Here is a 22,081-nt window from a genome sequence, read left to right as displayed (position 1 = left end):
GCCCCACTCCCCTCCCATTACACAAGTGACCCCCTCCCCTCACACCAACACCCCCCCCCCCCTCGCACAAGTGCCCCCCTCCCCTTGTCCCACCCCCCTCCCTTTGTCCCACCCTCCTCCCCTTCTACCAACCCCCCTCCTCTCGCACAAGCGCCCCCCTCCCCTGGCACCAACACCCCCCCCCTTTCACACAAGCGCCCCCCGCTCCCCGTACCGCCGCCCCCTGCACGATGTCCCTCCAGATGGGCCGCTCGGTGCCCCTCTCGGCAGCCTCCAGCAGGTTGTCCAGCACCACCTGCCCGATGAGGCCGTGCCTGGAGAAACGCTCAAAGTCGTAGACGCTGAAATGCAGCCGGCGGGACGGCAGCTCCGCAAACGGCACCGCGAAGCTGAACGTCTCCTCAAAGTCCGGGTTCTGCGTCCGCCGGCGCACCTGGGGGGCAGCAACGCGTCAAGGGGGGGGCGTGGGATCCGCCGCAGGCATCAACGTGGGGCGTGGGATCCAGCACAGCCATCAATGGGGGGCATGGGAAAAAATGCAGACATCAATGGAGGGCATGGGAGTCAGCACAGGCATCAATGGGGGGCGTGAGAACCAACGTGGCCATCAATGGGGGCATGGGAATCACCACAGGCATCAATGGGGGGCGTGGGAACCAACGTAGATAACAATGGGGGGCGTGGGAAACAATGCAGGCATCAATTGAGGGCATGGGAATCATCACAGGCATCAATGGGGGGCGTGGGAACCACCACAGGCATCAATGGGGGGCATGGGAACCAATGCAGATAGCAATGGGGGGCGTGGGAAACAATGCAGGCATGAATGGAGGGCGTGGGAAACAATGCAGCCATCAATGGAGGGCGTGGGAACTACCACAGGCATCAATGGGAGCCGTGGGAACCGCCACAGCCATCAATGGGTGGCGTGGGAAACAATGCGGAGGAGCGTGGGAATCAACGCAGCCATCAATGGGTTGTGTGGGAAACAACACAATGTCAATGGGGGGGGCGTGGGAAACATTGTGGCCATCAATGGGAGCCCTGGGAAACAACGCAGCCATCAATGGGGAGCGTGGGAACCAAGCTTCCAGCAGCGCCCATTCACCACCGTGGCCGCCAATGGCCCCATTGATACAAATCCCATTCATCCCAAAGTGCCCCATTGACCCCAATGTCCCCATTGACCCCATTGACCCCAAAGTCCCCACTGACCCCATTGACCCCAAAGTCCCCACTGACCCCAATGACCCCAATGTCCCCACTGACCCCATTGACCCCAAAGTCCCCACTGACCCCAATGACCCCAATGTCCCCATTGACCCCATTGACCCCAAAGTCCCCACTGACCCCATTGATCCCACTGGACCCACCGACCCCATTCACCCCAAAGTCCCCACTGACCCCAATGACCCCAATGTCCCCATTGACCCCATTACCCCCAAAGACCCCATTGACCCCAACGTTCCCAAAGTTGACCCCATCACTCCCAAGGACCCCACTGACCCCAAAGCCCCCAGTGCCCCAAACGTCCCCACTGACCCCAAAGTCCCCATTCACCTCAATGTCCCCTACTGACCCCAGTGCCCCACTGACCCCACTGACCCCCCCCAATGTCCCCCCACTGACCCCATTGACCCCAATGTCCCCCCACTGACCCCAATGTCCCCCACTGACCCCATTGACCCCTATGCCCCCCAACTGACCCCATTGACCCCAATGTCCCCCTACTGACCCCAAAGTCCCCATTCACCTCAATGTCCCCTACTGACCCCAGTGTCCCACTGACCCCACTGACCCCAAAGTCCCCACTGACCCCAAAGTCCCCATTCACCTCAATGTCCCCTACTGACCCCAGTGTCCCACTGACCCCACTGACCCCAATGTCCCCCACTGACCCCATTGACCCCAATGTCCCCCACTGACCCCATTGACCCCTATGCCCTCCTACTGACCCCAATGTCCCCACTGACCTCAATGTCCCCCACTGACCCCATTGACCCCAATGTCCCCCTACTGACCCCATTGACCCCAATGTCCCCCACTGACCCCAATGTCCCCCACTGACCCCATTGACCCCAATGTCCCCCACTGACCCCATTGACCCCTATGCCCCCCCACTGACCCCAATGTCCCCCACTGACCCCATTGACCCCTATGCCCCCCCACTGACCCCAATGTCCCCCACTGACCCCATTGACCCCTATGCCCCCCCACTGACCCCAATGTCCCCCACTGACCCCACTGACCCCAATGTCCCCCTACTGACCCCAAAGTCCCCATTCACCTCAATGTCCCCTACTGACCCCAGTGTCCCACTGACCCCACTGACCCCAAAGTCCCCACTGACCCCAAAGTCCCCATTCACCTCAATGTCCCCCACTGACCCCAATGTCCCCCACTGACCCCAAAGTCCCCATTCACCTCAATGTCCCCTACTGACCCCAGTGTCCCACTGACCCCACTGACCCCAATGTCCCCCCACTGACCCCATTGACCCCAATGTCCCCCACTGACCCCATTGACCCCAATGTCCCCCACTGACCCCAAAGTCCCCATTCACCTCAATGTCCCCTACTGACCCCAGTGTCCCACTGACCCCACTGACCCCAATGTCCCCCACTGACCCCATTGACCCCAATGTCCCCCACTGACCCCATTGACCCCTATGCCCTCCTACTGACCCCAATGTCCCCACTGACCTCAATGTCCCCCACTGACCCCATTGACCCCAATGTCCCCCTACTGACCCCATTGACCCCAATGTCCCCCACTGACCCCAATGTCCCCCACTGACCCCATTGACCCCAATGTCCCCCACTGACCCCATTGACCCCTATGCCCCCCCACTGACCCCAATGTCCCCCACTGACCCCATTGACCCCTATGCCCCCCCACTGACCCCAATGTCCCCCCACTGACCCCACTGACCCCAGTGTCCCACTGACCCCACTGACCCCAATGTCCCCCCACTGACCTCAATGCCCCCCCACTGACCCCACTGACCCCAAAGTCCCCATTCACCTCAATGTCCCCCACTGACCCCAATGTCCCCCACTGACCCCATTGACCCCTATGCCCCCCCACTGACCCCATAGACCCCAATGTCCCCCACTGACCCCATTGACCCCAATGTCCCCCACTGACCCCATTGACCCCTATGCCCCCCCATTGACCCCAATGTCCCCCCACTGACCCCATTGACCCCAATGTCCCCCACTGACCCCATTGACCCCTATGCCCTCCTACTGACCCCAATGTCCCCACTGACCTCAATGTCCCCCACTGACCCCATTGACCCCAATGTCCCCCTACTGACCCCATTGACCGCAATGTCCCCCACTGACCCCAATGTCCCCCACTGACCCCACTGACCCCAATGTCCCCCACTGACCCCATTGACCCCTATGCCCCCCCACTGACCCCAATGTCCCCCACTGACCCCATTGACCCCAATGTCCCCCACTGACCCCATTGACCCCTATGCCCTCCTACTGACCCCAATGTCCCCACTGACCTCAATGTCCCCCACTGACCCCATTGACCCCAATGTCCCCCTACTGACCCCATTGACCCCAATGTCCCCCACTGACCCCAATGTCCCCCACTGACCCCATTGACCCCAATGTCCCCCACTGACCCCAATGTCCCCCACTGACCCCATTGACCCCAATGTCCCCCCACTGACCCCAATGTCCCCCCACTGACCCCACTGACCCCAGTGTCCCACTGACCCCACTGACCCCAATGTCCCCACTGACCCCAAAGTCCCCATTCACCTCAATGTCCCCCTACTGACCCCAATGTCCCCCACTGACCCCATTGACCCCTATGCCCCCAACTGACCCCAATGTCCCCCACTGACCCCATTGACCCCAAAGTCCCCATTCACCTCAATGTCCCCTACTGACCCCAATGTCCCCCACTGACCCCAATGTCCCCACTGACCCCATTGACCCCACTGACCCCAAAGTCCCCATTCACCCCAATGCCCCCCAGTGTCCCCACTCATAGAATCATTGGGCTGCAGGTCTATGGGGCAGAGAGGTTTCTATGGGGCAGGGGGGTTTCTATGGGGCAGGGCTCCCAGCTATGGGGCTGATAGTGCATCTATGGGGCTGAAGGGGTTTCTACGGGGTACAGGAGATATCTATGGGTTGACGGGGTATCTATGGGGCAGAGGGGTTTCTATGGGTCTGATGAGGTTCCTATGGGGCAGAGGGGCTCCTATGGGGCCGCACCTTGGTCTGCAACTTCTTGTGGTCGGGCACCAGATAGGTCTTGACGTAGTGGTTATGGGGCAGCTATGGGGCGCCAGCTATGGGGCAGAGGGGCTCCTATGGGGCGGATGGTTTATCTATGGGGCAGAGGGAGTGTCCATGGGGCAGAGAGATTGCTACAGGACACAGTGGGTATCTATGGGGCTGATGGGGTTCCTATGGGGCTGATGGTGTACCTATGGGGCAGAGGGCGTATCTATGGGACACAAGGAATATCTATAGGGCAGAAGGGGTATCTATGGGGCAGAGGTGTATCTATGGGGCTGATGGGGTTTCTATGGGGCAGAGCAGATTTCTATAGGACACAGTGGGTTTCTATGGGGCTGATGAGGTTTCTATGGGTCAGATGAGATTTCTATGGGGCTGATGGGGTTTCTATGGGGCAGAGCGGATTTCTATGGGGCTGATGGGGTTCCTATGGGGCAGAGTGGATTTCTATAGAACACAGTGGGTATTTATGGGGCTGATGGGGTTTCTATGGGTCGGATGAGATTTCTATGGGGCTGATGGGGTTTCTATGGGGCAGAGGACGTATCTATGGGGCAGAGGACGTATCTATGGGGCAGAGGTTTATCTATGGGGCTGCACCTTGGTCTGGAACTTCTTCCTGCGGTCGGGCAGCAGGTAGGCCTTGATGTAAGGGTCTGATGGGGTTCCTATGGGGCAGAGGGGGTTCCTATGGGGCAGGGTGGTATCTATGGGGCTGCTGGGGTTTCTATGGGGCTGCTGGGGTTTCTATGGGGCAGAGGGGTATCTATGGGGTTGATGGGGTTTCTATGGGGCTGATGGGGTTTCTATAGGACACAGTGAGTATCTATGGGGCTGATGGGGTTTCTATGGGTCGGATGAGATTTCTATGGGGCTGATGGGGTTCCTATGGGGCAGAGGACGTATCTATGGGGCAGAGGGGCTCCTATGGGGCCGCACCTTGGTCTGGAACTTCTTCTTGCGGTCGGGCAGCAGGTAGGCCTTGATGTAAGGGTCTGATGGGGTTCCTATGGGGCAGAGTTGAATCTATGGGGCTGCTGGGGTTTCTATGGGGCAGAGGGGTATCTATGGGGCTGATGGGGTTTCTATGGGGCAGGGGGGGTTTCTATGGGGCTGATGGGGTTCCTATGGGGCAGAGGATGTATCTATGGGGCAGAAGACGTATCTATGGGGCAGAGCAGATTTCTATAGGACACAGTGCGTATCTATGGGGCTGATGGGGTTTCTATGGGGCAGAGGACGTATCTATGGGGCAGAGGACGTATCTATGGGGCAGAGGACATATCTATGGGGCAGAGGACGTATCTATGGGGCAGAGGACGTATCTATGGGGCAGAGGACATATCTATGGGGCAGAGGACGTATCTATGGGGCAGAGGACGTATCTATGGGGCAGAAGACATATCTATGGGGCAGAGGACGTATCTATGAGGCAGAGGACATATCTATGGGGCAGAGGACGTATCTATGGGGCAGAGGACGTATCTATGGGGCAGAAGACGTATCTATGGGGCAGAAGACATATCTATGGGGCAGAGCAGATTTCTATAGGACACAGTGAGTATCTATGGGGCTGATGGGGTTTCTATGGGGCAGAGGACATATCTATGGGGCAGAGGACGTATCTATGGGGCAGAGGACGTATCTATGAGGCAGAGGACGTATCTATGGGGCAGAGGACGTATCTATGGGGCAGAGGACCTATCTATGGGGCAGACGACATATCTATGGGGCAGAGGACGTATCTATGAGGCAGAGGACATATCTATGGGGCAGAGGACGTATCTATGAGGCAGAGGACATATCTATGGGGCAGAGGACGTATCTATGGGGCAGAGGACGTATCTATGGGGCAGAAGACATATCTATGGGGCAGAGGACGTATCTATGAGGCAGAGGACATATCTATGGGGCAGAGGACGTATCTATGGGGCAGAGGACGTATCTATGGGGCAGAAGACATATCTATGGGGCAGAGGACGTATCTATGGGGCAGAGGACATATCTATGGGGCAGAGGACGTATCTATGGGGCAGAGGACATATCTATGGGGCAGAGGACGTATCTATGGGGCAGAAGATGTATCTATGGGGCAGAGGACATATCTATGGGGCAGAGGACGTATCTATGGGGCAGAGGACATATCTATGGGGCAGAGGACGTATCTATGAGGCAGAGGACATATCTATGGGGCAGAGGACGTATCTATGGGGCAGAGGACATATCTATGGGGCAGAGGACGTATCTATGGGGCAGAGGACATATCTATGGGGCAGAGGACGTATCTATGGGGCAGAGGACGTATCTATGGGGCAGAGGACATATCTATGGGGCAGAGGACGTATCTATGGGGCAGAGGACATATCTATGGGGCAGAGGACGTATCTATGGGGCAGAGGACATATCTATGGGGCAGAGGACGTATCTATGGGGCAGAGGACGTATCTATGGGGCAGAGGACGTATCTATGGGGCAGAGGACATATCTATGGGGCAGAGGACGTATCTATGGGGCAGAGCACATATCTATGGGGCAGAGGACGTATCTATGGGGCAGAAGACATATCTATGGGGCAGAGGACGTATCTATGAGGCAGAGGACATATCTATGGGGCAGAGGACATATCTATGGGGCAGAGGACGTATCTATGGGGCAGAAGACATATCTATGGGGCAGAGGACGTATCTATGAGGCAGAGGACATATCTATGGGGCAGAGGACATATCTATGGGGCAGAGGACATATCTATGGGGCAGAGGACGTATCTATGGGGCAGAGGACATATCTATGGGGCAGAGCACATATCTATGGGGCAGAGGACGTATCTATGGGGCAGAGGACATATCTATGGGGCAGAGCACATATCTATGGGGCAGAGGACGTATCTATGAGGCAGAGGACGTATCTATGGGGCAGAGGACGTATCTATGGGGCAGAGGACGTATCTATGGGGCAGAGGCTTATGCATGGGGCCTCACCTTGGTCTGGAACTTCTTCTTGCGGTCGGGCAGCAGGTAGGTCTTGACGTAGGGGTCGCTGAGCCCCCCGTCGGGCTCCCTGTGGGGCAGGTCGCGGGCCCGCAGCACGCGCACCAGCAGCTGCTCGCTGCCGTAGGAGTAGCGCAGCGCCACGCTGAGGCGGCCGCAGGAAGCGCCTGAGCCGGGGGGGGGGGGGGGCTGCCGGGGGTCCGTCATCGTCATCGTCGTCATCCCCCCCCCCAGGCCGCCGCCGCCGCCGCCCCCTGCGCCCCCCCCCCCCCGGGGGGTACAACTCCGGCTGGATCTGACCCAAGGACGCCGCCGGCTCCGAGCGCTCATCTGACGGCGGCGGGGGGTTGTGGGGGGGATCCGGGCTGCTCATGGGAACGGGTCTGGGGGGGGAGAAAGCCCGTAAGATCCCATCATGCTCCCTAAAGACAGCGGGAGACCCCATAACACGCCGTAAGACCCCACAACAGCCCATAAAACCCCATAGAACCCCACAAAACCCCATAACAACCCCATAGAACCCCACAGAACCCCACAGAACCCCATAGGACCCACAGGACCCCTTAAAAGCCCACAAAACCCCAAAACATCCCCATAGAACCCCACAGAACCCCACAGAACCCCATAGGACCCCATAGGACCCCATAAAACCCCACAGAACCCCATAGGACCCCATAAAACCCCACAAACCCCACAAAACCCCATAACAACCCCATAGAACCCCACAGAACCCCACAGGACCCCATAACATCCCCATAGAACCCCACAGAACCCCACAGAACCCCATAGGACCCCATAAAACCCCACAAACCCCACAAAACCCCATAACAACCCCACAGAACCCCACAGAACCCCACAGAACCCCATAGGACCCCACAGGACCCCACAGGACCCCATAAAACCCCATAAGATCCCATAATGCTCCATAAAGACAGCGGGAGACCCCATAACACGCCGTAAGACCCCACAAGAGCCCATAAAACCCCATAGAACCCCTAAAGACCCCATAAGGCACCACAGAACCCCATAAAACCCCACAAACCCCACAAAACCCCATAACAACCCCATAGAACCCCACAGAACCCCACAGAACCCCATAGGACCCCACAGGACCCCACAGAACCCCATAGGACCCCATAAAACCCCACAAACCCCACAAAACCCCATAACAACCACACAGAACCCCACAGAACCCCACAGAACCCCATAGGACCCCACAGGACCCCATAAAACCCCATAAGATCCCCTAATGCTCCATAAAGACAGCGGGAGACCCCATAACACGCCATAAGACCCCACAACAGCCCATAAAACCCCATAGAACCCCTAAAGACCCCATAAGACGCCACAAGAGCACATAAAACCCCACAAACCCCACAAAACCCCATAACAACCCCATAGAACCCCACAGAACCCCACAGGACCCCAAAACATCCCCATAGAACCCCACAGAACCCCACAGAACCCCATAGGACCCCATAGGACCCCATAAAACCCCACAGAACCCCGTAGGACCCCATAAAACCCCACAAACCCCACAAAACCCCATAACAACCCCATAGAACCCCACAGAACCCCACAGGACCCCATAACATCCCCATAGAACCCCACAGAACCCCACAGAACCCCATAGGACCCCACAGGACCCCATAAAACCCCACAAACCCCACAAAACCCCATAACAACCCCATAGAACCCCACAGAACCCCACAGAACCCCATAGGACCCCATAGGACCCCATAAAACCCCACAAACCCACCAAAACCCCATAACAACCCCAGAACCCCACAGAACCCCACAGAACCCCACAGAACCCCATAGGACCCCACAGGACCCCATAAAACCCCATAAGATCCCATAATGCTCCATAAAGACAGCGGGAGACCCCATAACACGCCGTAAGACCCCACAAGAGCCCATAAAACCACATAAGACCCCCTAAAGACCCCATAAGACGCCACAAGAGCCCATAAAACCCCACAAACCCCACAAAACCCCATAACAACCCCATAGAACCCCACAGAACCCCATAGGACCCAATAACAACCCCATAGAACCCCACAGAACCCCACAGAACCCCATAACAACCCCATAGAACCCCATAGGACCCCACAGGACCCCATAGGACCCCACAGGACCCCATAAAACCCCACAAACCCCACAAAACCCCATAACAACCCCATAGAACCCCACAGAACCCCACAAAACCCCATAACAACCCCATAGAACCCCACAGAACCCCACAAAACCCCATAGGACCCCATAGGACCCCATAAAACCCCACAAACCCACCAAAACCCCATAACAACCCCAGAACCCCACAGAACCCCACAGAACCCCACAGAACCCCACAGAACCCCATAGGACCCCACAGGACCCCATAAAACCCCATAAGATCCCATAATGCTCCATAAAGACAGCGGGAGACCCCATAACACGCCGTAAGACCCCACAAGAGCCCATAAAACCACATAAGACCCCCTAAAGACCCCATAAGACGCCACAAGACCCCACAAGAGCCCATAAAACCCCACAAACCCCACAAAACCCCATAACAACCCCATAGAACCCCACAGAACCCCACAGAACCCCATAGGACCCCATAACAACCCCATAGAACCCCACAGAACCCCACAGAACCCCACAGAACCCCATAGGACCCCACAGGACCCCATAAAACCCCACAAACCCCACAAAACCCCATAACAACCCCATAAAACTCCACAAAACCCCATAGGACCCCACAGGACCCCATAAAACCCCGTAAGATCCCATAATGCTCCATAAAGACAGCAGGAGACCCCATAACACGCCGTAAGACCCCACAAGAGCCCATAAAACCCCATAGAACCCCACAGGACCCCAGAAGATGTCATAAGACACCATAAAACCCCATAAGACACCATAAGACTTCATAAAGACTCCATGAGACCCCATAAAACTCCCTAAGACCCCACAGGACCCCATAAAACCCCACAAACCCCACAAAACCCCATAACAACCCCATAGGACCCCACAGGACCCCAGAAGATGTCATAAGACACCGTAAGACCCCATAAAACCCCATAAGATCCCATAAGACTCCATAAAGACTCCGTGAGACCCCTTAAAACTCCCTAAGACCCCACAAGAGCCCATAAAACCGCATAAGACCCCATAAAGACCCCATAAGACCCCATAAACCTCCACAAACCCCACAAGACCTCACAAAACCCCATAACAACCCCATAGAACCACACAAAACCCCATAGAACCCCATAACAACCCCATAGAACCACACAAAACCCCATAGAACCCCACAGGACCCCAGAAGATGTCAGAAGACACCATAAAACCCCATAAGACACCATAAGACTCCATAAAGACTCCGTGAGACCCCATAAAACTCCCTAAGACCCCACAGGACCCCATAAAACCCCACAAACCCCACAAAACCCCATAACAACCCCATAGGACCCCACAGGACCCCAGAAGATGTCATAAGACACCGTAAGACCCCAGAAAACCCCATAAGATCCCATAAGACTCCATAAAGACTCCGTGAGACCCCTTAAAACTCCCTAAGACCCCACAAGAGCCCATAAAACCGCATAAGACCCCATAAAGACCCCATAAGACCCCATAAACCTCCACAAACCCCACAAGACCTCACAAAACCCCATAACAACCCCATAGAACCACACAAAACCCCATAGAACCCCATAACAACCCCATAGAACCACACAAAACCCCATAGAACCCCATAACAACCCCATAGAACCACACAAAACCCCATAGAACCACACAGGACCCCAGAAGATGTCGTAAGACACCGTAAAACCCCGTAAAACCCCATAAGACCCCACAAGACCCCACAAAACCCCATAACAACCCCATAGAACCCCACAACACCTCATAAAACCTCACAAAACCCCATAAGATGACATAAGACACTGTAAAACCCCCTAAAACCCCATAGGACACCATAAAACCCCATAAGACCCCACAAGATCCCACAAGGCCCCACAAGGCCCCACTAGGCCCCACTAGGCCGCACTAGGCCCCACAAGGCCCCATAAGACCCTACAAGGCCCACAAGGCCCCACTAGGCCCACAAGCCCCACTAGGCCGCACTAGGCCCCACTAGGCCGCATTAGGCCCCACAAGGCCCCACTAGGCCCCACAAGGCCCAAAAAGGCCCCACAAGGCCCACAAGGCCCACTAGGCCACACTAGGCCCCACAAGGCCCTACAAGGCCCACAAGGCCCACAAGGCCCGCAAGGCCCCACAAGGCCCCACAAGGCCCCACAAAGCCTCACTAGACCCCACTAGGCCGCACTAGGCCCCAGTAGGCCCACTAGGCCCCACTAGGCCGCATTAGGCCCCACAAGGCCCCACTAGGCCGCACTAGGCCCCACAAGGCCCACAAGGCCCCACAAGGCCTGCATTAGGCCCCACAAGGCCCCACAAGGCCCACAAGGCCCCACTAGGCCCCACTAGGATGCACTAGGCCCCACAAGGCCCACGAGGCCCCATCAAACCCCATAAAACCCCATAGAACCCCCCACAAACCCCATAAAACCCCATAGAACTCCATACAACCCCACACAAACCCCATAGAACCCCCCACAAACCCCACAGAACCCCATAGGAGCCCCCAGCGCCCCCGGCACCTGGCTCCGTCGCGCTCCACGGGCAGCTCTGGCGCGGTGTGGCTGGGCCTGACGCCGCCATCGGCCACGGGCCCCATCACAACCCCATAAAACCCCATAGAACCCCACACAAACCCCATAGAACCCCACAGAAACCCCACACAAACCCCATAGAACCCCATAAAACCCCATCAAACCCCATAGAACACCCCACAAACCCCATAGGACCCCACACAAACCCCATAGGACCCCATAGAACCCTACACAAACCCCATAGGACCCCATAGAACCCCCCACAAACCCCACAGAACCCCATAGAACACCCCACAAACCCCATAGAACCCCACACAAACCCCATAGAACCCCCCACAAACACCATAAAACCCCACAGAAACCCCATAGAACACCCCACAAAGCCCATAAACACCCATAGAACCCTACACAAACCCCATAGAACCCCACACAAACCCCATAGAACCCCACACAAACCCCATGAAACCCCACAGAAACCCCATAAGACTCCATAAGGCCCCCAGCACCCCCGGCACCTGGCTCCGTCACGCACCACGGGCAGCTCTGGCGCGGTGTGGCTGGGCCTGACGCCGCCATCGGCCACGGACCCCATCACAACCCCATAAAACCCCATAGAACCCCCCACAAACCCCATAGAACCCCATAGGAGCCCCCAGCGCCCCCGGCACCTGGCTCCGTCGCGCTCCACAGGCAGCTCTGGCGCGGTGTGGCTGGGCCTGACGCCGCCGTCGGCCGCGGGCCCCAGGTCCATGTAGGATCGCTCGTGGGGCGGTTCGGGCCCCGCTTCCCCCCTTTCCGGCTCCCCGTGCTGGAGCCCCGCAGGCCGTGGTTCCTTGCGGCCTCCGCCGCCGCCGCCGCCGCCTTTGTGCCGCCACGGCAGCCAGCAGAGCTTCCACGACACAAAGAGCGAAACGCCCAGCAGCACCAGGCCGCAGAACGTCACGATCACCGACAGCAGGCTGACCGAGATCTCTGTGGGGCAAAGACCCCACACGGACCCCATAAGGTCATGTCACCCCATAGGGACCCCATAGGGACCCCATAAGGACCCTATAAGGACCCCATAAGGATCCTACAGCCCCATAAGGACCCCATAAGGTCATGTCACCCCATAGGGACCCCATAAGGACCCCATAAGGGTCCTACAACCCCATAAGGATCCTATAGGGTCACATCACCCCATAGGGACCCCAAAAGCCATCCCATATGGGCCCCATACCAGCAGGCTGACCGAGATCTCCGCGGGGCAAAGACCCCGTAAGGACCCCATAAGGACCCTATAAGGATCCTATGAGGGTCCTACAACCCCATAAGGATCCTATAGGGTCATGTCACCCCATAGGGACCCCATCACCCATCCCATATGGGCCCCATACCAGCAGGCTGACTGAGATCTCTGCGGGGCAAAGACCCCACACGGACCCCATAAGGTCATGTCACCCCATAGGGACCCCATAAGGACCCCATAAGGACCCTATAAGGACCCCATAAGGATCCTACAGCCCCATAAGGACCCCATAAGGTCATGTCACCCCATAGGGACGCCATCACCCATCCCATATGGGCCCCATCACCCCATAGGGACCCCATAACCCATCATCCCATATGGGCCCCATAACAGCAGGCTGACCGAGATCTCTGCAGGATGCAAAGATCCCATAAGGACCCCATAAGGACCCCATAAGGACCCTATAGGGTCACGTCACCCCATAGGGACCCCATAACCGATCCCATATGGGCCCCATAACAGCAGGCTGACTGAGATCTCTGCGGTGCAAAGACCCCGTAAGGACCCCATAAGGACCCTATAAGGATCCTATAAGGGTCTTACAACCCCATAAGGACCCCATACGGTCACGTCACCCCATAGGGACCCCAAAAGCCATCCCATATGGGCCCCATAACAGCAGGCTGACCGAGATCTCTGCGGGGCAAAGACCCCACAGGGACCCAATAAGGACCCCATAAGGACCCCATAAGGACCCCAAAAGGTCACGTCACCCCATAGGGACCCCATAACCCATCCCATATGGGCCCCGTAACAGCAGGCTGACCGAGATCTCTGCGGTGCAAAGACCCCACACGGACCCCATAAGGACCCCATAAGGTCATGTCACCCCATAGGGACCCCATAAGGACCCCATAAGGACCCCATAAGGGTCCTACAACCCCATAAGGATCCTATAGGGTCACATCACCCCATAGGGACCCCAAAAGCCATCCCATATGGGCCCCATAACAGCAGGCTGACCGAGATCTCTGCAGGATGCAAAGATCCCATAAGGACCCCATAAGGACCCCATAAGGACCCTATAGGGTCACGTCACCCCATAGGGACCCCATAACCGATCCCATATGGGCCCCATAACAGCAGGCTGACTGAGATCTCTGCGGTGCAAAGACCCCGTAAGGACCCCATAAGGACCCTATAAGGATCCTATAAGGGTCTCACAACCCCATAAGGACCCCATACGGTCACGTCACCCCATAGGGACCCCAAAAGCCATCCCATATGGGCCCCATACCAGCAGGCTGACCGAGATCTCTGCGGTGCAAAGACCCCACAAGTAGAATCATAGAATCATAGAATCACTAAGGTTGGAAAAGACCTAAAAGATCACCCAGTCCAACCGTTCACCTATTCCCAATAGCTCCTACTAAACCATGTCCCTCAACGCAACATCCAGTCTTTCCTTGAACACCCCCAGGCTCGGTGACTCCACCACCTCCCTGGGCATCCATTGCAGTGCCTGACCACCCTTTCTGAAAAGTAATACTTCCTAATGTCCAGCCTGAATCTCCCCTGCCGTAGCTTGAAACCATTCCCCCTGGTCCTATCACTAATGACACGAGAGAAGAGGCCGACCCCCAGCTCACTACAACCTCCCTTCAGGAAGTTATAGAGAGCAATGAGGTCTCCCCTGAGCCTCCTCTTCTCCAGGCTGAACATTCCCAGCTCCTTCAGCCTCTCCTCATATGGCCTGTGCTCCAGACCCCTCACCAGCTTCGTTGCCCTTCTTTGAACACGCTCCAGGGCCTCAATATCTTTCTTGCAGTGAGGGGCCCAAAACTGGACACAGTACTCGAGGTGCGGCCTGACAAGTGCTGAATACAGGGGAACAATCACCTCTCTGCTCCTGCTGGCAGCACTGTTTCTGATGCAAGCCAGGATGCCATTGGCCTTCTTGGCCACCTGGGCACACTGTTGGCTCATGTTCAGCCGAGCATCAATCAATACCCCCAGGTCCATTTCCTCTACGCAGTCCTCCAGCCACACCGCCCCAAGCCTGTAGCGTCGCCTGGGGTTGTTGTGGCCGAAGTGCAGGACCCGGCATTTAGCCTTGTTGAAACTCATCCCATTGGCTCCAGCCCAGCTCTCCAGCCTGTCCAGATCCCTCTGTAGGGCGTTGCTACCCCCAGGCAGATCCACGCTTCCAGCCAATTTGGTGTCATCTGCGAATTTACTGAGGGTGCACTCGATGCCCTCATCGAGGTCATCTATAAAGATATTGAAGAGGACAGGCCCCAGCACCGACCCCTGCGGAACACCACTCACGACCGGTCGCCAGCTGGATTTGACTCCATTCACCACCACTCTCTGCGCCCGGCCCTCCAGCCAGCTCCTCACCCAGCCAAGAGTGTACCCATCCAAGCCTCTGACTGCCAGCTTCTGCAGGAGAATGCTGTGGGAGACAGTGTCAAAGGCTTTGCTGAAGTCTAGGTAGACCACATCAACAGCCTTTCCTTCATCCACCAGATGGGTCACTAGATCATAGAAGGAGATCAGGTTGGTCAAACAGGACCTGCCCTTCATGAACCCATGCTGCTAGGCCTGATCCCCCGCTCATCCCGCACATGCCGCATGATCTCCCTCAAGACGATCTGCTCCATAACCTTCCCTGGCACCGAGGTCAGGCTGACAGGCCTGTAGTTCCCCGGATCCTCCTTACGACCTTTCTTGTAAATGGGAGTCACATTGGCAAGCCTCCAGTCATCTGGGACCTCACCAGTCAACAAGGAGCGCTGACAGATGATGGAAAGCGGCTCGGCTATCACCTCCGCCAGTTCCCTCAGCACTCTCGGGTGGATCTCATCTGGCCCCATCGACTTGTGACAGTCCAGCTGGAGCAGTAGGTCTCTGACTGTTTCTTTCAGAATCGCAGGGGGGTTCGTGTGCTCCCCGGCCGAGATTACCAGGTCAGAGAGAGGGGTATCCTGAGGGTAACTGGTCTGACTTTTAAAGACAGACGTAAAGAAGGCATTCAGAACCTCCGCCTTTTCCTTATCCTCAGTGGTCACATTCCCAGCCTCATCCAGCAAAGAGTGGATATTCTCCTTTGTCCTCCTCTTACTGTTAATGTATTTATAAAAGAGTTTCTTATTCCTTTTCACACCAGCAGCTAGGTTAAATTCAAGCTGGGCTTTTGCCTTTCTGATTTCACCTCTACACATCCTAACAACTTCTCTGTATTCATTTTGAGTGGCCTGTCCCTCTTTCCACAGGCGGTAGATTCTCTTTTTCTCCCGGAGCCTCAGGAATAGCTCCCTATTCATCCACGCCGGTCTTCTTCCCCGCTGGCTCATTTTGCAGCTCAGGGGGACTGCCTGCTCCTGCGCCCTTAAGACTTCCTTTTTGAAGAGCAACCAGCTCTCTTGGACCCCTTTGCTTGCTAGGACTGAATGCCAGGGGACTCCCCCTATTAGTCCCCTGAACAATGCAAAGTCCGCCCTCCTGAAGTCCAAGGTAGCAGTATTACTATTCCCCCTCCAGGCTCCACCGTGAATCACGAAGTCTATCATTTCATGGTCACTCTGTCCAAGACAGCCTCCAACCTCCACATCTCCCACCAAACCTTCCCTGTTTGTGAACAGCAGGTCTAGTGGGGCAGTTCCTCTCATGGGCTCTCCGACCAGCTGTATACCCCATAGTATAGGGTACTGTATAGTACCCCATAAGGATCCCATAAGGACCCCATAAGGGTCCTACAGCCCCATAAGGACCCCATAGGGTCACGTCACCCCATAGGGACCCCATCACCCATCCCATATGGGCCTCATAACCCCATAGGGACCACATCACCCATCCCATATGGGTCCCATACCAGCAGGCTGACCGAGATCTCTGCAGGGTGCAAAGATCCCATAAGGACCCCATAAGGACCCCATAAGGACCCTATAGGGTCACGTCACCCCATAGGGACCCCATCAACCTATCCCATATGGGCCCGATCACCCCATAGGGATCCTATTGACCCCATAAGGTTCCCATTGACCCCATTGGGATCCTATTGAACCCATAGGGATCCTATTGACACCATAAGGTTCCGGTTGACCCCAAAGGGATCCCATTGACCCCATAAATTTCCCATTGACCCCATAGGGATCCCATTGACCCCATAGGGATCCTATTGACCCCATAAGGTTCCCATTGACCCCATAAGGTTCCTATTGACCCCATAAGGTTCCTATTGACCCGATATGGATCCTATAGACCCCATAAGGTTCCCATTGACCCCATAGGGATCCTATTGACCCCATAAGGATCCCATTCACCCCATAAGGTTCCTATTGATCCCATCGGAATCCTATTGACCCCATAAGATTCCCATTGACCCCATAGGGTTCCCACTGACCCCATAAGGATTCTATTGACCCTATAGAGATCCTATTGACCCCACAGGGATCCCGTTGACCCCATAAGGTTCCCATTGACCTCATAAGGATCCCATTGACCCCATAAGGTTCTCATTGACCCCAAAGGGATCCCATTGACACCATTGGGTTCCCATTGATCCCATAGGCATCCTATTGTTCCCATAAGGTTCCTATTGACCCCATAGCAATCCCATTGACCCCATAAGGCTCCTATTGACCCCATAAGGTTCCTATTGACCCCATAGGGATCCTATTGGCCCCATAGGGATCCTATTGACCCCATAAGGTTCCCATTGACCCCATAGGGATCCCATTCACCCCATAAGGTTCCTATTTAACCCATAAGGTTCCTATTGACCCCATAGGGATCCTATTGACCCCATAAGGTTCCTATTGACCACATAGGGATCCTATTGACCCCATAAGGCTCCCATAGACCCATAGGGATCCCATTCACCCCATAAGGTTCCTATTTAACCCATAAGGTTCCTATTGACCCCATAGGGATCCTATTGACCCCATAAGGTTCCTATTGACCTCATAGGGATCCTATTGACCCCCATAGGGATCCTATTGACCCCATAAGGCTCCCATAGACCCATAGGGATCCCATTCACCCCATAAGGTTCCTATTTAACCCATAAGGTTCCTATTGACCCCATCGAAATCCTACTGACCCCATAAAGCTCCTATTGACCCCATAGGGATCCTATTGACCCCACAGGGATCCCATTCACCCCATAAGGTTCTCCCTGACTCCATAGGGATCCTATTGACCCCATAGGTTTCCTACTGACCCCATAGGGATCCTATTGACCCCATAAGGTTCCTATTGACCCCATAGGGATCCTATTGACCCCATAAGGTTCCTATTGACCCCATAGGTTTCCCACTGACCCTATAGAGTCCCCCCTCCCCTTTCGGGCTGTTTATGGGGCTGTTTATGGGGTGTTTTGTGGGGTTTGGGGCCGTACCGCTGTCGGAGTGCCTGGGGTGGCCGCGGTGGCGCAGGAGTTCCTATTGACCCCATAGGGATCCTATTGACCCCCATAGGGATCCTATTGACCCCATAGGGATCCTAGTGACCTCATAGGGATCCTATTGACTCCATAGGAATCCCATTGACCCCATAGGGATCCTATTGACCCCATAGGGATCCTACTGACCCCATAGGGATCCTATTGCCCCCATAAGGTTCCCATTGACCCCATAGGGATCCTATTGAACCCATAGGGATCCTATTGACCCCATAGGGATCCTATTGCCCCCATAAGGTTCCCATTGACCCCGTAGGGATTCCATTGACCCCATAGGGATCCTATTGACCCCATAGGGATCCCATTGACCCCATAGGGATCCTATTGACCCCATAGGGATCCTATTGACCCCATAAGGTTCCTATTGACCCCATAGGTTTCTCACTGACCCTATAGAGTCCCCCCCTCCCCTTTGGGGCTGTTTATGGGGCTGTTTATGGGGTGTTCTGTGGGGTTTGGGGCCGTACCGCTGTCGGAGTGCCTGGGGTGGCCGCGGTGGCGCAGGAGTTCCTATTGACCCCATAGGGATCCTATTGACCCCATAGGGATCCTATTAACCCCATAGGGATCCTAGTGACCCCATAGGGATCCAATTGACTCCATAGGAATCCTATTGACCCCATAGGGATCCTATTGACCCCATAGAGATCCTACTGACCCCATAGGGATCCTATTGCCCCCATAAGGTTCCCATTGACCCCATAGGGATCCTATTGACCCCATAGGGATCCCATTGACCCCATAGGGATCCTATTGACCCCATAGGGATCCTATTGACCCCATAAGGTTCCTATTGACCCCATAGGTTTCTCACTGACCCTATAGAGTCCCCCCCTCCCCTTTGGGGCTGTTTATGGGTCTGCTTATGGGGTGTTTTGTGGGGTTTGGGGCCGTACCGCTGTCGGAGTGCCTGGGGTGGCCGCGGTGGCGCAGGAGTTCCTATTGACCCCATAGGGATCCTATTGACCCCCATAGGGATCCTATTGACCCCATAGGGATCCTATTGACACCATAGGGATCCTATTGCCCCCATAAGGTTCCCATTGACCCCATAGGGATTCCATTGACCCCTTAGGGATCCTATTGACCCCATAGGGATCCTATTGACCTCATAGGGATCCTATTGACCCCATAGGGATCCCTCTGACCCCATAAGGTTCCCATTGACCCCATTGGGATCCTATTGACCCCATAAGGTTCCCATTGTCCCCATAGGGATTCCATTGACCCCATAGGGATCCTATTGACCCCATAGGGATCCCATTGACCCCATAGGGATCCTATTGACCCCATAGGGATCCCATTGACCCCATAAGGTTCCTATTGACCCCATAGGTTTCTCACTGACCCTATAGAGTCCCCCCCTCCCCTTTGGGGCTGTTTATGGGGCTGTTTATGGGGTGTTCTGTGGGGTTTGGGGCCGTACCGCTGTCGGAGTGCCTGGGGTGGCCGCGGTGGCGCAGGAGTTCCTATTGACCCCATAGGGATCCTATTGACCCCATAGGGATCCCATTGACCCCATAAGGTTCCCATTGACCCCATAGGGATTCCATTGACCCCTTAGGGATCCTATTGACCCCATAGGGATCCTATTGCCCCCATAAGGTTCCCATTGACCCCATAGGGATTCCATTGACCCCATAGGGATCCTATTGACCCCATAGGGATCCCATTGACCCCATAAGGTTCCTATTGACCGCATAGGGCTCCCACTGACCCTATAGAGTCCCCCCCTCCCCTTTGGGGCTGTTTATGGGGCTGTTTATGGGGTGCTTTGTGGGGTTTGGGGCCGTACCGCTGTCGGAGTGCCTGGGGTGGCCGCGGTGGCGCAGGAGTTCCTATTGACCCCATAGGGATCCTATTGACCCCATAGGGATCCTATTGCCCCCATAAGGTTCCCATTGACCCCATAGGGATTCCATTGACCCCATAGGGATCCCATTGACCCCATAGGGATCCTATTGACCCCAGGCATTTCCCACTGACCCCATAGGGATTTTATTGACCCCATAGGGATCCTATTGACCCCATAAGGTTCCTATAGACCCCATAGGTTTCCCACTGACCCTATAGCGCCCCCCCCTCCCCTTTGGGGCTGTTTATGGGGCTGTTTATGGGGTGCTTTGTGGGGTTTGGGGCCGTACCGCTGTCGGAGTGCCTGGGGTGGCCGCGGTGGCGCAGGAGGTCGCTGAACTCGAGGCACTGCTGGTGCTGCGCGCGGTGGCGCGACGTGAAGCAGAGCTCCTGCACCAGCAGCAGCGCGCGGCGGCACACGTCCTCCTCGTAGTCACCTGACATCGCCTGCCTGCGGGCGTGCGGGGCGAGTGTGCAACGGGGGGGGGAGCAGGGGGGGAGTGTGCAAAGAGGGGGGGAGTGTGAGCAGGGGGGAGTGTGAGGAGGGGGGTTGGAAGGGGGAGTGTGAGGAGGGGGAGTGTGAGGGGGAGTGTGCAAGGGGGAGTGTGCAAGGGGGGGAGTGTGAGCAGGGGGGAGTGTGAGGAGTGGGGGCAGAGTGTGAGGTGAGTGTGCGAGGGGGAGTGTGCAAGGTGAGTGTGAGGGGGAGCGTGTAAAGGTGAGTGTGCAAGGGGTGAGTGTGAGGAGGGGCGTGTGCGAGGGGGGGAGTGTGAGAAGTGAGAGTGCAAGGAGGGAGTGTGCAAGGTGAGTGTGTGAGGGTGAGTGTGCGAGGGGGGAGTGTGCAAGGAGGGGGGAGTGTGAGCAGGGGGAGTGTGAGGAGGGGGAGCAGTGTGCAAGGTGAGTGTGCGAGGGGGAGTGTGCAAGGGGGGAGTGTGAGCAGGGGGAGTGGGAGGGTGAGTGTGTGAGGAGGGGGGCAGTGTGCGAGGTGAGTGTGCGAGGGTGAGTGTGCAAGGTGAGTGTGAGGGGGAGCGTGTAAAGGTGAGTGTGCAAGGGGTGAGTGTGAGGAGGGGCGTGTGCGAGGGGGGGAGTGTGAGAAGTGAGAGTGCAAGGGGGAGTGTGCGAGGTGAGTGTGTGAGGGTGAGTGTGCGAGGGGGGAGTGTGGGGAGGGGGGGTGTGAGCAGGGGGGAGTGTGAGGGTGAGTGTGCGAGGGGGGAGCGTGCAAGGAGGGGGGGAGTGTGAGTAGGGGGAGTGTGAGGTGAGTGTGTGAGGAGGGGGAGTGTGAGCAGCGGGGTTGGAGGGGGGAGTGTAAGGAAGGGGAGTGTGAGAGTGAGTGTGCGAGGGGGGAGTGTGAGCAGGGGGAGTGTGCAAGGTGAGTGTGAGGGGGAGAGTGCGAGGGGGAGTGTGAGCAGGGGGGGAGTGTGAGGGTGAGTGTGTAGGGAAGGGGGGTTGGAGGGGGGGAGTGTGTGAGGGGAATGTGAGCAGGGGGGAGTGTGCAAGGAGGGGGGGAGTGTGAGGGGGAGTGTGCAAGGGGGGGAGTGTGAGCAGGGGGAGTGTGAGGAGGGGGCAGTGTGAGGAGGAGGCAGTGTGAGGAGGGGGGAGTGTGAGGTGAGTGTGTGAGG

The 22,081-nt window shown here is 56.4% G+C and overlaps 1 protein-coding gene across 1 annotated transcript; it reads right to left on the bottom strand.

Annotated features, from left to right (window-relative positions):
- Positions 1–214: 214 nt before the first annotated feature.
- LOC306957661 (synaptotagmin-3-like) lies at positions 215–20,909 on the bottom strand (the record flags this gene model as incomplete). Its single annotated transcript, XM_079551135.1, has 5 exons — positions 215–433; positions 7,247–7,422; positions 7,556–7,638; positions 12,588–12,891; positions 20,756–20,909. Coding segments are annotated over 5 exons (936 nt in total), but the record flags the coding sequence as incomplete, so codon positions are not given.
- Between the last annotated feature and the right edge of the window lie 1,172 nt (positions 20,910–22,081).

Source organism: Tetrao urogallus, assembly GCF_951394365.1.
Source record: "Tetrao urogallus genome assembly, contig: scaffold_176, whole genome shotgun sequence".
NCBI lineage: Eukaryota > Metazoa > Chordata > Aves > Galliformes > Phasianidae > Tetrao > Tetrao urogallus.
This window is presented reverse-complemented; position numbering and strand designations above follow the sequence as displayed.